This window comes from Lipotes vexillifer, unplaced genomic scaffold (genome assembly GCF_000442215.2).
Source record: "Lipotes vexillifer unplaced genomic scaffold, Lipotes_vexillifer_v1.1 scaffold1106, whole genome shotgun sequence".
Taxonomy (NCBI): Eukaryota; Metazoa; Chordata; class Mammalia; order Artiodactyla; family Lipotidae; genus Lipotes; species Lipotes vexillifer.
In genome coordinates, this window is record NW_006776601.1 from 524,430 (window position 1) to 536,050 (window position 11,621).

Genomic DNA, 11,621 nt, shown 5'->3' on the forward strand with positions numbered 1-11,621 from the left:
TTTTCAAACATGAAAAAGCTGGAACATCTCATTCAGGCTTCTATGGCACTGGGTTTGGCTTATGAGAAGAGCCTGGATTTATACAGTAACGTTTCTCTTCCACTTGTAGCTACTGATTTGCTTATTCTGCTCTGGTTCCTGTGCTCTCTTACTTAAGGGTAAGTGAGGTATAGCCCGTTTATGGCTGTGTTCTCTTAAGTAATCAGGTTTGTTCCTTAGTGCCTCTTCTCCATTGAGGGTCTCTCCACACCATAACTACTTGTCCATCTTTCTAAACAAAATGGCGGCTTAAAGCTTTATGGAAGAATTGTGATCTTTCTTGTGCATTTTCAGTCTTACACTCCTTCTTTCTTATTCTCTCTCATTTTTCACAGACAAATATCGGAGAAAGTGTTTTAGAAAATTTCTGTGCCTTTTTCATATAGTGGCCTTGTAATAAAAATTTATTTTAGTTTCTAAGTTTTAGCTCTTTTTAAAAAAATCTGACTGTAATCCAAGTCACCTCTTGACATAGCAGGATTATTTCATAATTGGTGTATGTCCTTTAGAAAAGAAAGGACCATTTTACCTTACTTCTAGAGAGAAACAAAAAAGTCAGATGCAATTCAAATAAAACCTTATATTATTAGGAAAAATTAGAGACATGGGTACTATTCAAAGTAAACAGATGCTGCAGAAATTTGATTACAATCCTAATGTTTTTTTTCAATCATAGTGTAGAAAGAAGTAGAACTAAAGAATATGGCAGAGAGGCAGTTTTTGATAGAACTATGGAAAATTAGCTGGGGTCAAATAAAAGCTTCCCTCTTGGTCAAATTCAGGGGATAAATAAATATCAGCAGTTTATATTTGTTGAGTGATTGTGATGTGCCAGGCTCTGTGTTTGGTACATGACATAAAGTATCTCATTTAATCCTCACAATAATCCTAAGGAATAGATCATTTATTTCCATTTTACCAATGAGGCTCAGAGAGATTGTTACTTTTACTCAGAGTCTCATGCCTAGCATATGATAGAGCCAGCATTTGAACCCAGATCCTTCAGACTCTACAGTTGTATTCTCATAACCCTGATAGTATACTGCATCATGGCATTGCCTTTCTGAAGAATTACAGTGGTTTCCCATTGCTTAGAGTAAGTTTTATTTAGCATGGTGTTCAATGCCCCACAGGGTCTGACTTCTTTTCTCTCCACCCTCATTTCCTGCCCTATCCACTCTACACACTACTACAACAATTCCAAAACTCATTATATATATTCATTCTTGTGCCTTTTGTTCTGTTTGCTCCCTGAACCTGGAATGCTTTTCCCATTATGGAAACCTGCCTGACTCATTGTTCAGGATTCAGACCAAATGCCTGCTTTTCTTCCCCAATCCTGCCAGTTGCAATTCTTTTTTAAGTTCTGCTCCATCATCTTGCTGCACAGTTCTGTTTATAACATAAATTTCTCTTTGGTTATGTATTTTCTTTACTACATCTCTACAGCCCATAATACTGTTTTAAATATGCAATTATTCATCTTTGTCTCACAAGTATATTTTTGCCTGTGACTATTTCATGGTTTTTCTAGGATGGAGAAGAGTTCCTGGGAAATTCATGAGAGGAGGATGAAGGAGCAGTACCTTATGGCTATTGCAGATAAAGATCAGCAGCTCAGCCATCTGCAGAATCTTATGAGGGAATTGAGATCTTCTTCCTCCCTGACTGAGACCCACAAAATGCAGTATCAAAGACAGGTGAGTGATTTCAGCACTGATTGCTACTCAGAGGTAACCACTACCCAGGAAACATCAGCTTCCTGCAAGCTAAGTGCCCATCTGCCACTATTAGGCAAACCATCGTGATGGCTTCCTATGAGGTGGGCAGGGTTTCTGGAAGGAAGGATTTAAGCATGAACAATGTTAAGAGAGAATTTCATCAGTGTTTGTATCCTGGCAGGCATCCCCAGAGACACCAGCTTCCCTAGATGGATCACAAAACCTAGTTTATGAGACAGAACTTCTTAGGACTCAGCTCAATGACAGCTTAAAGGAAATTCACCAAAAGGAGTTAAGAATTCAGCAACTGAACAGCAAGGTAGGTGTTTCCTGCTAGGCTGGAGTTCAATTTCTTGTTTCCATGACTAGAATCAAGAAGGTAAGTAGAATCTGGTTAAGCCTGGCTCTAGCTATATTAGGGGACCAGAAGTTTTACCTTTCTCAGAGCCTGGGTTGCTTACCCCAAAGCACTGCACACAGGGCCATTTCCTTTTCCTCACCCTTGGAGAGTCCTTGGGAGTGATTTGGAGAAACCCATTCAGTAAGAATAAAAAAGCCAACTCCTTAAGGGAGGCTTCCTCCCCAACATCATCTCCCCATCTGTATCACTTGTTAGTAATATTGAGTTAACTCCCCACAAATCCTCCAGCAAGTTTCTCTGTATTTCCCAATAGTGTGTAACAGGGAAGAGTCTCAGGAAAGAGGATTTTCATGTGTGATTAGGTAACAGGGACAGAGGTGAGAGATCTGCTCTTCATTTCACTCCATTTGTAAGCTTCCTCATTGTGTATTTAATGTTCTGGAATTAAAGAAGCCAGCTTGCTTTTTCCCAAACCCCAGCCTTGTCACTCTAGACACTCTAGGGAAGCATGCTGAAGTAGAGGACCTCTTTCTGTAGGGAAGAGCTGCTTTGCCATATGGTTCCTAGAGCAAAAGCCAAGGTAAGATAAAAAAAGATTATTCTTGGTGCCTTCACATCTCTGTCTTCTCCCCTCATCCATTCTCTGGCTTCTCTTCTTCCTTCATCTGCTTCCCTTCTACCACCCTCTTATGAATTATTATACTCCTGTTGCTCTCTGACTAGTCAAAGTATTCTCTAGTGGCACCTCCTCTAGTTCTGCCTTCTTCAGAGGAAGCCAGCTAGGTAGTGTATGTTAGCACTGGAAGGGATTTAAGTAATCATTGAGCCTCTGGAATCCAAAAATTAGCTCTGAGGAGGGCTATAAATGTCCAAAAAATATATGCAAAATGGTGTGTGTGTGTGTATGTGTGTGTGTGTGTGTGTGTGTGTGTGTGTGTGTAAATTTCTCATCACAAGAACTCAGGCATTCACCAAGGGATCTGTGATCCAAAAATGGTAAAGATCAGTAGGCTGTATCACAGATGAGGAAACTAAGGCCCAGAGGTATTAAGTAATTTGCCTGATGTGTTAGGAGGAGGTCAGTCTGAGGTAAATATGATAATATACATGGAAAAGCACAGTGCCTGGTTTATGTAGAAGGTACTTAACTAAATGTTGTTAAGTTCAACTAATTGACACTGAAGTATCAGAGACTGATAACACTATTAATTTGGGCAGAGAAATTTGCATTTTTTAAGTAGGTTTGTTGATCAAAATGAATTGGTAAAATTGCAGACCCTTTTTGGGGAGGTTGTCTGGGAGTTTTTAGTGGGGCAGTGGGGAGACTCCAGAGCAGATCCTACCCAGTTCCTCTTCTAGCCTAGTCAGTTGTTTCCAGAAAGTTCTGCCCTTCATAGCTCTGTAACACCTCCTCTTTCTAGAAACTATTCAGTAGACCCCATCTCAACCTTTGTTATATTTGCCCTCCTGAACATTAGACTGTGAATCACTCTGGGCATTTGTCTTTTCTGGACAGTACTTTAAACTGCAATTCAGGGCTATTAGTAGATGATGAGGTCATTTTCGTGGACAGCAACTGAAACATTTTTCATGTAAATGTTTTACTGAAGTAAAACACCAAAAAGCACACAAATCACAAGTGCATCATGGTATATTTTCTGAAAGTGAAGACACCTGTATAAGCAGCACCCAGATCAAAAATCAGAACATACCAGAACCCCAGGAGTCCCTTGTGTCTTCTATTCACTACCACCACCTTAGAACTATGTATAAATGGATCATATCTTCTCTTTTGTTTGCTTCATTTATTTTGTGAGATTCATCCATGTTGTTATGTGTACTGTGATTTTTCTGTTCTCATGCTGTGTAGTATTTATTACATTGTAGGCATATAACAATTTCTCTATTCTGCTGTTAAAGAACTTTTGGGGTTTTCAGTTTTGAGCTATTACAAATAGTGCATATAGGGTTTTTTTAATAAAACAAGTAAAAGAGATTGAAAATATGTATTATGTAATATATAATAAAGAATATAATTTGTTTTGAGAAACTTTAGTTTCAGTTACTTATATTTAAATACTGCGTTCTGGGTCATTATCAAAGTTATGTTTTCTTTAACAGCTTTATTGAGATATACTTCACATACCACTTAAAGTATGAGAAACACTGCTTTAGATCACTTTCATTCTGGGTGAGAAAGAGTTCTTCCTTTAGAAATCAGCTGTAAGGAGGCATCTCCATCCCTAGGGTTGGTCGTTCACTTATTCATCATTCATCAGAAACAAATAACTATTACCTGCCTTCTATGAGCCTGGCCATACATTAGGTAGTGAGGATACACAGTGACCCCTCATGGAGTTAATTGGTGATATTAAAGCCTCACTCTAAATGGGTCCCAGCTAGAAAGGAGGACTGCTGATTAGGTCCTAGCATGGGATGGTAGTAGATGGGCTGTCAGCATAGAATGTCTCCTCTCCAAGCCACTGCCCTAATTCTTTCCATGGATGCTCAGATTTTATATGTATCTCTGCCAGCATTGATGGATATTTGTATGTAATGCAAACTTAAAACATGAAACTTAAAGCTTAAAAACATGAGGGGAATGATTATTGGTGTCCTGTAGTCTCTATTCCCTCCTTCTGTTTTTACAAGTATAGATATGATGAAATACAGTAGCCTATGAGTTAGAGCAGAGGTCAGCAAACTTTTTCTTAAAGACTCAGTAAATATTTTGGGTTTGTAGGCCATACCATTTCTGTTACAACTACTCAGCTCTGCAGTTGTAGCACGGAAGCAACCACAGATGACACGTAAACAAATGGGGTGGTTATGTTCCAATAAAACCTTATTTACAAAGAAAAGGCAGGGACTTCCCTGGTGGTGCAGTGGTTAAGAATCCGCCTGCCAGTGCAGGGGACACGGGTTTGATCCCTGGTCTGGGAAGATCCCACATGCCGCAGTGCAACTAAGCCCGTGCACCACAACTACTGAGCCTGTGCTCTAGAGCCTGCAAGCCACAACTACTGAGCCCACATTGCCACGACTACTGAAGCCTGCATGCCCTAGAGCCCTCGCGCCGCAACTACTAAGCCCACGCTCCACAACTATGGAAGCCTGTGCACCTAGAGCCCGTGCTCCTCAACAAGAGAAGCCACCACAATGAAAAGCCCTTGCAGTGCAACGAAGAGTAGCTCCTACTCGTCATAACTAGTGAAAGCCCATGCGCAGCAATGAAGACCCAACACAGCCAAAAAAAAAAAAAAAAAGCAGTAGGCCCTAGCTCATAGTTTGCCGACCCCTAAACTACAGCGATCTACGTCTATCCTAGACAGAACAATGCAGACATTACAAAAGGTGGTTTGTATGAGGGTAGCTTAAAAGCAGTTAGACTTCTTAAGTTATGGGAATTTTTGCTTCCAGTGAGTTTTACTGGTCTACCCTTTCTCCTCTAGATCTTCCAAGAAAAATGTGTTGGATTTTTTCAACACTGAGTGATTGCGGGGGTGGGGGGTTGTTTTTTCATTTATTTGTTTGGTTTCTCTTGGTATGGTTTGGGCTGCTTACTGTGGCCAGGAAAGTTGACTTTCTTCTATTATTAGGAGAGGACAATATTACTCCCTGTCTCAGAACCCAGTAGTTGTCATTGTACCCAGCTACCTTTGTTTTCCAATTAGTATTGCTTCTTAAACATTTATATTCTTTCCTTTACTAACTGTTCCCACCCCTGAAAAAACCTACAACCTACGTAAGTTCCCTTGCTGAATTCTCAGATGGGACACCATCAAAAAGCAGATAGAGCTCCAGACTTGGAATCAAGAACCGTACTTGAGTTCTGGCCTGCCATCTTTTAGCCACATAACATTGGACAAGTCACCACTCATCTCTTTTTTGTCATTTGTAAGTGAAGATAGTAGTTCTTCCTCTAACTCTCTCAAATAAGATAATACTTTTGAAAGTGCTTTGTAAACTGAAAATTGCTCTTTAGAGGTAGGGTTATTTGCTGTGTTTTTCATTCTGGCTATGCAAATATTTTTGTTATACCACATGGATTTCTTGCTCTAATTTTCCATATACATTAAATGTCCTTCCCAGTCAGAGTATCTCTAAAAAACTGTTTATCCTTTCTCCTGTAAATGTTGATTCAACTTTTTTACACAAACATTAGCACAGAATACTTACAAAAGAGAATACTTGAGAAAAGATTGAATGTGCAGCCAGGTACACCAGTTTCCTTTCACATAATGTATGTTATCCAACAAAAAGTTACTTCAGAGAGACATCTCTGTGGTTGTTAATGTATCTGGATGTTAATCATAACTAAAACTTAAAATTTGACAGCCTGCAAGTGAGGAATTAGAATTGTAGTTCCAGAAAAACTGAATTCAAGTCATTGGATGGAAGCTACAATGGGTAAATTTTTTATTCAGTATGAACAAGAAAAATATCTGTTTTTGATGTAAAAAATGGCTTGGGCTGCTGGACACATTCAAGGGAAGACTGAATTACTACCTGTTACTCATGCAGTAGAGGAGAGCCCTGACTTGAGTGACTGAAATGCTTCCCCCTGTGAGAGTTGATGCTCCCAATATAGTTTCTTACATACATAGGCATAGCAGGATTTATTCTATTTCTCCCTCTTACTACCTGTTATCATTTTTACTTTCTCGGTAGCTTGTAACTCTCTACAGCATTGAAGAATCTGCCCAGGAATATTATTGTATGAATTTTTAGGTGATAGCTCTGTCTCCAGCCATATTGAGCTCTGAGGATTATAGTCATTTATTAGTAATCTCAACTTGGACCCAAGCTATTGCCTTTCTCCTTTTACAGGCCTTGGTTGGCCTATCCTGTTAGATTGCTTTTGGGTTTCTGCCTCCTAGTTATTCAGTTAATGTACTAGGCACCATAAATAAAGTTTTTACCACTCTTCCAGAATTGTTTTCCTTTCTCAGTTGAAAAATTCTGAGTTTTCTCATGCTGGAGGAACACAGTGCTATTTTTGCTATTATTGAAAGAAAGATCTTGCATAAAAAAATTAGATCCTTAAGACTCAGGACAGTTTGCCTACACACTGCTCATAGTGAAACTAGTGAAACAGTCCTATGGGCTGGTGCTCATCCTCTCTCCTATTTCAGTTCTCTCAACTGCTGGAAGAGAAAAATACTCTTTCCATTCAGCTCTGTGACACCAGTCAGAGTCTCCGTGAGAACCAGCAGCACTACAGCGACCTTTTCAATCACTGTGCGGTTCTGGAGAAGCAGGTTCAAGAGCTGCAAGCGGTGAGTGAGAAGGTGAGAGGCCGGGAAGAGTGTTGGGAAATTGAGTACAGATGATAAAGCGTAAAGCACAGCATCGAAGAGGTTGATGTCTTCAGGCTGAGGATTCATTAGGTGTGATGGAGACAGACGAGAGGAGAGGAGGAATAAGGTCCAGGAAAAACTAAAGAGTGAACGGTAGGGGCTTTCCTGGGGGCGCAGTGGTTAAGAATGCGCCTGCCAGTGCAGAGGACACAGGTTCGAGCCCTGGTCTGGGAAGATCCCACATACCACGGAGCACCTAAGCCCGTGCACCACAGCTACTGAGCCTGCGCTCTGGAGCCCGCAAGCCCCAAGCACTGAAGCCTGCACACCTAGACCCCGTGCTCCGCAACAAGGGAAGCCACCACAATGAGAAGCCCGTGCACTGCAACGAAGAGTAACCCCTGCTTGCCACAACTGGAGAAAGCCCGCGTGCAGCAACAAAGACCCAACGCAGCCATAAATAAATAAATAAATAAATAAATAAATAAATTTTAAAAAAGAGTGAATGGATTAGAAGGAAAAAGATGAGAGAGGTGGTGGGAGAGACAGCAACAAAACCCAACGCAGCCATAAATAAATAAATAAATAAATAAATAAATAAATTTTAAAAAAGAGTGAATGGATTAGAAGGAAAAAGATGAGAGAGGTGGTGGGAGAGAAATCAAAAAGAGAGTGGGAAACAGTGATGACTGAGGCTTTTGGAAGGCTTTTTGCTTTAAGTAATAAGACAGCTGTAGGAAGATTTGGACCTGAGAAACAAAATAGGCAGAGCTGTTGACAGCAGTGGAGAGGAGAGCTTGTTGAAGTTGGAGGAGACTGAGAGGGTGGAGGTGAATAGGACGTGGAAGGAAGAGGAGGGGTTGGGGAGGAGTTGTTGAATAAGGGAAGGGGCAGAGTAGCTTCTGGAATGTACATGAACCTCCACTAGAAGGAAGCAGATTTCAGTGATAAGCCTTTAAACTTTTAAGAGGAGAGATTCAAGAATGAGAATCTGAAGGAAAATCTAATAAAGAGTTTTATGTAGGAGATTAATCTACTAGAACAAAAGATTCTCACTTCTAAATCTGTACTTAAAGAGAGTGATAATGGAGGTATTTCTCTCCACATTTCTCTTTCTCTCCAGTGCCTAAGTGAGTTCTCAGTTTGCCTAAGCACAGTTTCTTAACTGCTTTCATCACTGAATTACTAAACTTATTCTTCTTCTAGGGACCACTGAATATAGATGTTGCTCCAGGAGCTCCCCAGGAAAAGAATGGAGCTCACAGGAAGGGTGATCCTGAAGAACTGAGGGAGCCACAGCTAAGGTTGGGGAGGAGTTCTCAACCCTGGAGCGTGTGCTATGTCTGCAGAAATTGGGTGGTCATCGAGTTAGAACAGGAGTCCATTGTATGGATTTACTATGCCTTCTTATCTTACTGGCCTCACAGAATTAATGTGAGGATTAAAAGTGACAATTCTAATAACAAATTGTGTGTGAATAGTTTATACAGCAACCCCCCCAGCCCCACACACACCTTACTAATGTTATGGTGTTCAAATGAAAGCTATTCAGTCAGCCCCTAAAATCTCTTAAAGCATTTCCTACAGCTTTAAGAGATTTTCCTACATCTCTTGAACAGGTATGCTTTTAAAATATTCTTTGTGTTTGTACAGTCTTCTATAAATTTTCATGCTTTATAACCTTATGAAGACTTCGGATCCCTTGTATCAGCAACTATGTCCTGCATCTAGTGATGCTGTTGTTCTCCTTTTGTCCTGAAGCTTTTCTGAAGCCCAGCAGCAGCTGTGCAACACTAAACAGGAGATGAATGAATTGAGGAAGCTGCTGGAAGAAGAACGAGACCAAAAAGTGGCTGCTGAGGCTGCCCTCTCCATGGCCGAGGAGCAGATCAGGCGGTAAAGGGCTGAGGGACACAGCCTCTGTTCACTTCTGACCCTTTCTGATCATACTCATGTGCGTTTCAGTGGCCAGACTTGGGAATAATTAGGATCTAATTCTCATCCTGAGATGGGTGCTGTACTGAGGGTAGGATCAAGACAAGCCACGTTAATCCAAGCTCAGCCCCTCCGCAATTCCCTCTTTGGCCCTGATGCAGAATGGAAATTGAGGCAGCTAATCAAGCGCTGCCTCCCAGGCCTGGCGCTGCCGTTGTCATGTTAGCACCTCATACGCACTCTGCAGTGCTTGTGGAACTCAGCAGACTTGCCATTTAAAAACAGCAAAAAAAATACTTATAAACATCTCCTCCTTCCTCAGCCTAGCCTGCAGAAGGTGACAGACTGACCTACACGGTACCAGACCATTCTGTCCGCATCAAGGCTGCCCCTGAAAAGCTTATCTTATGGAGGAACAGACACAGAAGGGGTCCTGTGCAGCCAGCCTGGATGGAGCCTCTCATGAGGCAGGATGGAGCTAGGCTGGGCATGTTCAGTTTCTCTTTCCAGGCTCACAAATCAGATTAAAGTGTTCCTTCTCTCCTGGAGAAAAGTGTGGGCCCTGCCAAGAAAGTCCAGGAGTTTTAGGCTAATGGACATACCTTCACATGGAGGAAACATCAGTAGAGTTCCATCCTCCCCACCACGATTAAAAGTGCATCCCTCTAGGCAAATGCTTGATCAAGTGTGCGCTATGTTTACTCACAGCCCCTTGATACATTTCTCATTTTTGTGAGAAACCATTGAGTGGATAAAGGCAGCTTCTTCACTAAATGGAGAAGTTCCAGTATTAAATAAATAAGCAAATCAACAAAAAATGAAGCAGAAAGCAGTAGAGGCTGCCAGTTCAGTTTAATTGTAAGAACCCCACAAAAATCTTTCTTGGATGCTTTTGCCTATTAGCTTTTAATAAATGGAAAAAAAATTAATGAGCTTCTCTGAGTCAGGTGTGGTATAGCAGAGGTTTAGAGACACACCTGGGTTTTGAATTCTAGCTCTACATCTCACTAGCTGTGCCACTGTGGAAAAGTACTTTTCACCTCTTTAAGCCTTACTTTGAAGATAATAGCACCAACCTCAAACCTGAGGATTAGATGTATGTAAAGCACGTAATCCAGCATCTGATCCACAGTAGGCAGTCAATTCCTGGTAATTATTACCAGCTCTACGGCTGCTGAAAGAAATCTGTCTGCCCTTACACTCCTTGCATGGGGGTGGGGCTGTGGGAGCAGCCCTTGCTGCAAGTCCCTTACCCTGCATCACATGACAAGAAGGCCATCAGCCTCTCATGCCGTGGACCAATGCCTCTTTTTTTTCTCAACACAGGTTGGAGCATGGTGAATGGGACTCTGCCCGGTCTCCTATCATTGGCTCCTGTGGCTCCCAGGAGCAGGCACTGTTAATAGATCTTACAAGCAACAGTTGTCGAAGGGTAAGAAGGGGGAAGGATAAAGAGAGGGTACTGTACTCTCAGACAGGGCTGGCTGTGTTGAGGGGCAAGGGGTCAAGGAGGCGGAATGTGGGCCTGAGACTGGAAGGGTATGGAAGGTTGGAAGAAACTAGTGGAAGCTGCCAAATCGTTGGCCCCGAGGGGCTTTCTCTCAGGTTACCTCTTTTCTACAGTGGTTGGAGAAGGGAAAGGGACAGATCTCTATGGGGCAAACCTCTCTGACTTTCAAATTTTCCTTTCAGACCCGGAGTGGTGCTGGATGGAAGCGGGTCCTGCGTTCGCTCTGTCATTCCCGGACACGGGTGCCACTGCTGGCAGCCATCTACTTTCTGATGGTTCATGTCCTACTTGTTCTATGTTTCACAGGCCATCTATAAACCTGGTTCTCACCTTTTGGATCAGTCCCCTCAGAACTTGGAATTCCCTCACCTCTAGCATCAAAACCATCAATTCCAATGGAACGATCTTCCCACTTACAGGTCCTCTCTCCAACTCTCCACAGAAAGTGCCTGCAAAAACAGAGGTGGATATGAGCACAGGTTAGAGCTGCAGGGACCAGTGAGTCTGCTTTCTTCTACTGTCCAGGACCTGACACTTCTGCATAATCTGAGGAGGCCCCACAGTTGGTTATTGAGCCCAATATTTGTTCAGATTTTGCAGGGCCCTGATCTTTTATGGTCCTATGAAAGATGCTGAGGAATGTCTTTCAGCCAGGAGGATGGTTCCAATAAACCTAATAATCAGAAGTCCAATATCATTTTGATTGATACTTTCTTTGTCTCATGTACCTTATATTTTCTCCTGCTTCAGAGGGA

At 41.8% G+C, this 11,621-nt stretch overlaps 1 protein-coding gene across 1 annotated transcript in view; it reads left to right on the forward strand.

The window, feature by feature from the left end:
• Nucleotides 1-11,183, forward strand: part of GOLGB1 (golgin B1) — a 52,341-nt gene extending 41,158 nt beyond the window's left edge. Inside the window, exons 13-19 of the mRNA XM_007450521.1 lie at nt 1,574-1,739; nt 1,942-2,079; nt 7,257-7,400; nt 8,628-8,725; nt 9,183-9,317; nt 10,683-10,788; nt 11,049-11,183. Coding sequence (XP_007450583.1) covers nt 1,574-1,739; nt 1,942-2,079; nt 7,257-7,400; nt 8,628-8,725; nt 9,183-9,317; nt 10,683-10,788; nt 11,049-11,183 — 922 coding nt within the window. The remainder of the gene's footprint in view (nt 1-1,573; nt 1,740-1,941; nt 2,080-7,256; nt 7,401-8,627; nt 8,726-9,182; nt 9,318-10,682; nt 10,789-11,048) is intronic.
• The last annotated feature ends 438 nt before the right edge of the window (nt 11,184-11,621 follow it).